Raw genomic sequence first — 4,838 nt, forward strand, 5'->3', positions numbered from 1 at the left:
TGGGGAGGGTATGTGTTTTGGTGAGTGCTGTGAAGTGTGTAAACCTGGTGATTCACAGACCTGTACCCCTGGGGATAAAAATATATGTTTATAAAAAATAAAAAATTATATTAAAAAAAGTAGCTTATTATTTTTTTGCTAATGCCATATATTTATCCCCGTGATTGAAAGGAATAAGTGCAGCTCCAAATAAAAATCATTCTATAAAGCTAAAGTGGGAACATAGCAATTGTTATTTCAAAGTCAAGAGAAACCAAAAGGAAACAAAAGAGTCTGGGTTGCCAGCGAGATGTAACTGTACCTTGGGCATTAAGTAGCACTTCCTTCTTTTCAAGACAACTAGAGAGCAAAGAACAACTTCATTTACTTACATTTAGTCTTCTGGGCAGAGGCGGTTCAGAAGGATTGCAGAGTACATTGGAACAGGGTGGGCATTTGGTTTCATCTATCATCATGAAGGTATCATAGACACCATCCCCCAATCTAGTTGAAAGGATTACAGATAAATCCATCAGTAACTTAAGTATATAAACTTGTATTTTCAAAACATTCTGTGTCTTTATTGCCTCACATCTGCCACAAAAAACTAATACAAATAAATGTCTACACTGCATGTTGGCATTGAATACAAACAACTGGGGTATTTGGCAAAAGAACAGAGGAAGCCCAATTTTCCTTTTTTTTTTTTTTTTTTTTTTAAAGGGAAGCATTTCTAGGTTTTTATTTTGAAATAGTTAAAACAAGTCTGTCTTTGTGAATGTTCTTAAAAAAAAAAAGGGGGGGGACTCTCAGGGTGCCTGGCTGGCTCAGATGATAGAGCATGTGACTTTTGATCTTGGGGTTGTGAGTTCAAGTCATATATTGGGTGTAGAGATTAATTAAAATTGGAATATTTAAAAAAATTAAAATAGGGACTATCAAAAGGATCTCATTTAACTTACTACTTGCAACTAGAGGCTAGTTGAAATCTGAAGCCTAAAAGCTAACCAGAACAGGAAAAGAAAGAGGGAAAAAAAAAAAAAGGCAGAGGTAACTATATTTTAAAAATCAGAGACTTGGATTCTAATCTCAGCTCTACCACTGGCTGTATTAACTTCTTCCCTGACCTTGTTTTCCATACGTTATATGGGAAGAATAGTTTCAGTCTACAAGAAATGAAAGGTCTTAGGGCTTTCTTCTTTTTATTGTTTATTTACGTACCTACTTAACATCTACCTAATTTGTAGAAACATACAGGGAAAAGCACAACAAATACTAAAGGGATTCTCTAAATTACAAAATGTACTGAATTTCACTTCTATATCCACTTCATTTTCTGGTGGATGGTGGAAGCTAAATGCTAAACGATTAAGGAGCACCTCTGTTCTTTAGCACTGTGTCTCCACAACTGAAGAGGGAGAGGGTTTATTTTATTTAATCCACAGGGTGGTCCTAGATAATGTATTTCATCTACCACTAAGAATATGAATTTCCCAGTTATACACATCAGTCTTTCAGTGTATCATTTTTACATAATACACCACAAATTCAATAATAATGACCAGGAAGAATTTTTTAAAATCTTTTAAAATATGCTGAAATATTTATTTCAGTTTTTTAATTTCAATATTTAAAGTTGCCTTTAGAAACTGCTTTGTAAAATTACTTCTAGAGCTTTCTTCATTGATGTGTTATAGAAACATAAAGAATAATTTAAAAAGTCCAGTACAAATATTTTTGGAATATTCTTTTTAAAAACTAGCTCACATTCTGATAGCATTATTTATATCTTTACTGGAAACTGCTTCTCTGACAACCCAAAATTCGGGATGTGACTGAGTCTTTGCCAACAGCATGAATATAATAAATAAAATGGAAGAGGCGTCCACCTTTATAGAGAAAAAGACACTGAAGACCTGCAAGTATTCCTATAAATAGGCAGAGGAAATCACCCGAAGGAAGTCTGCATGCAAACGAAGCGCAGGGCTGGGGGGGGGGGGTCCCTAGTCTCCTTTTAGGCGTAAAATACAATGCAAGGTGGAGAATCTCTCAAAATAGGATCCCCAGAAAGCCCTACTCAGCACAACCCTTCACCTGCATATCCGAAGCCGACCGCACCCCTCACGGCAAAACCCCAAGAGTTCAGCCCTTGGTTATCTGCTCTGAGCAACAGGGCTTCCGTGAAAGGTAGTGCTCCCTACCTCCACAGTTTGCTAAAAAAGCCCCACACAACGTCCCAGGTTCTTAAGAGTTCCTTACCATATCCCCGATCTAGGGCTGCTTCTCGTAACTCCGCTCCAGCCCCCTCCCCCGATCGCGGTGGGCTTGCGGGGGAGGGGAGCTGACGGAGGGGAAGAGGGTGGATCCGTCCCCCCGAGGCGGTCAGAACCCTTCCCTCGTCCTTCTTCTGCTAGCGGCTCACTCCAACCTCAGTCCAGGCCTCCCCCGTCCCGCCCCCCGACCTCGCCAGCCTGCTCCAGCCGCCCACTCGGACGCCCCCAGCCCGTTACCCTGCGGCGCCGTTACCTCCGCTGCTGGGGCGGGAGTCCGACTCCGGGCGGCCCCGCATCCTTCTGCCCCGGCCCGCGAGCCGTGCCTCCCATCCGCTAGCTCGGGACCCCCGGGGGGAGGGGCGGCGGTTGGAGGGTTCGAAGTGCAGGGTCCACCTGCGCTGGGGCGGCTGCCGCCGGGACCGCGACGCTTCCCGAGGGAATCTCGTCCAGACACTGCAGATCCGCGCGCCTTCGCTCGCGACTCGCTGGGCCGGGAGTGGGGAGAAGAGCAGCAGGGGTGGGAGGGGGAGCGGTGTGGTCGCCTAGCAACCGCGGCACGCCCCGGGAAACGCCTCTGCGCCGCTACGCGGTGACGCAGGGGGGCGGGGCCCGAGGCCTCGCCCCACCGCGCGGCGGTGGCCTGGGCCACTCGCGAGGGCTCCGGGAGGTTCGGGGCGGGACGTCAGTCGCGGGTGCGGCGGGTGTTCTCAAGCGGCGAGTGAGCGGCGGGGAGCCGCTGCCGCTGGGGGGAGAAAGGCCCGGACGGAGGATTTGTGGAAGTAGCCGTGAAACCCGCAATTTCTGCCTCAGAAGTACGGCCCGCCCCTCACTGTCTATTGTCCTTCAGCACGTTGTAGCCTGAACTTCTAAAACCTCCCTTGAAGATGTGTGAAACAATGAATGAAAAAAACGTGTCATTTCCATAGGTTTTCCCACCGAGGGGCTTCTCCCCCGGCGCCCCCGCCGGAGGGCAATGAAAGCTATAATAAAAACGTAGGAAGCTACGTTTAGTGACACTTCGGTGACACCGGGCCAGCGCTCCCGAACATCGTTTTGTTCCTGTCAGCGACCACACCGTAGGACATCCCCCTTGGACGGATTTAAGTAGGATCCAGAATTTAAGCGGACATCGGACTCCCCCGCCACGGGACGCCGCGGATGGTAGGGCGCCAAGAGCCATTTTTCCGAAGAGGAAACTGAGGCCACGGGATCCCTGCTTCTCCAGGATCTTCGAGGAAGCCCAACCTCCCAGCCTGCCTTTGGCTTGCAGTAGGCCCCCCGGAAGGCTCTGGGTTGTTGTTTTTTGTTTTTTGTTTTTTGTTTTTTTTTTTTCTAGGAATATTTAGGGAGTTCGTTTCTTCCTTTTCTGAAAAAGTGAAGAAACCTCAGTAAACCCTAATGTTACATGGATTTCGATCCTTGGAACGAAGTGAGACGGAAGGAGGTTAAAATAGAAGAACGCAAATGCGGTTCTCCTGTGCGTGGCATCTAATCGGAGTTCCTGGAACCCACGAAACCCCGAGGCCCAAAGAGAGAAACAAACGTTCTCAAAATGCCGAACAGGGGCACCACCTAGTGGGGCCTGGAGACTCATTGTCCCAAACCAGCGTAGCATAGTCTCTAAATCTGTAAATTTCCATCCGAGGCTCATTTCCGTGTGACTAAAAGTCATATTCCCTGTTCTCATGCCTCCAAGTAAAATGTCCTTAAAGAGTCAAAGGATTTTCACTTTGTAAACTAAGAATGTGTCTGTTTAGGGAACTTTTAGCGTTGCGACCAATGTTGCTTGAGCTGCTCAATCACATCAATAAAACTTCCCCCAGCTCTTAAAGTTATTCTAATTTCATAAATAAGCTTCTGTGGGTTTTTTGACCCTCCAAGCCGCACCCCAGCAATCCTGCTTTCATACGGGTTTGTGTTAGGGCTCCTGCGGAAGCTTTTGTTTGAAGAGAGTTCCATGGCAACAAAAGTTTGGACTAGATTGCTACTGAGGTCCGTTCCAGCTCCGTGATTGCAAAATTCTACTGAATAATCCCTGTTCTTAGTACTTATGTGGACACCCTAGACCACTTTACTGCCCTGAACATTCAAATGGGACTTGCCCCCACACGTTTTTTTGCCTCATTCTGAATCACTGCTTTGAGAGGAACACATCTCTGGTTTCAGACATACATACCTCTGTGAGCCAGCCTGAAGCATTCCTGCTTCCCTTCCTGCTCCTGAGGTGGGAAACAGAAGCTTCCTTTATCTTTAGCCTATTGTTCCCATGGTCAAGGAAGGAAGGGTTCCTTGGAGGTGCTGAAGCTTCATGGATCTCTGACTTTAGTGTTTTAAACACTTTCCAGTATTTCTGCAAAGAGCCCCTGTTTCATAACAGTCTGGCTGGGTTAAACAATGGGGTAGGTTAAAGTCCAATAAAGGATCTAACAGGAGCTTCCTCACCCTTTCTGAGCTGATATCTTGTGCCCTCTTGAGCAGCTTGAGCAGCTCCCATATGATTCATGTCCTTCCTTCCCCTCTAAAGCCCTGCTCAAAAGTAGTTCAAAATAGCCCTTATCTTTCTCCACATAGCTAAAGCCAGATTTA

General features: G+C 46.4%; 1 protein-coding gene across 1 annotated transcript in view; it reads right to left on the reverse strand.

Moving 5' to 3' along the window:
- Positions 1–2,763, reverse strand: part of DYRK3 (dual specificity tyrosine phosphorylation regulated kinase 3) — a 14,975-nt gene extending 12,212 nt beyond the window's left edge. The window contains exons 1-2 of the mRNA XM_059413031.1: positions 2,506–2,763; positions 372–483 (exon numbers count right to left, since the gene is read on the reverse strand). Of these exons, the coding sequence (XP_059269014.1) occupies positions 372–483; positions 2,506–2,582 (189 nt within the window). The 5' untranslated portion in view covers positions 2,583–2,763. The remainder of the gene's footprint in view (positions 1–371; positions 484–2,505) is intronic.
- Between the last annotated feature and the right edge of the window lie 2,075 nt (positions 2,764–4,838).

Source organism: Mustela nigripes, chromosome 10 (genome assembly GCF_022355385.1).
Source record: "Mustela nigripes isolate SB6536 chromosome 10, MUSNIG.SB6536, whole genome shotgun sequence".
NCBI classification, from domain to species: domain Eukaryota; kingdom Metazoa; phylum Chordata; class Mammalia; order Carnivora; family Mustelidae; genus Mustela; species Mustela nigripes.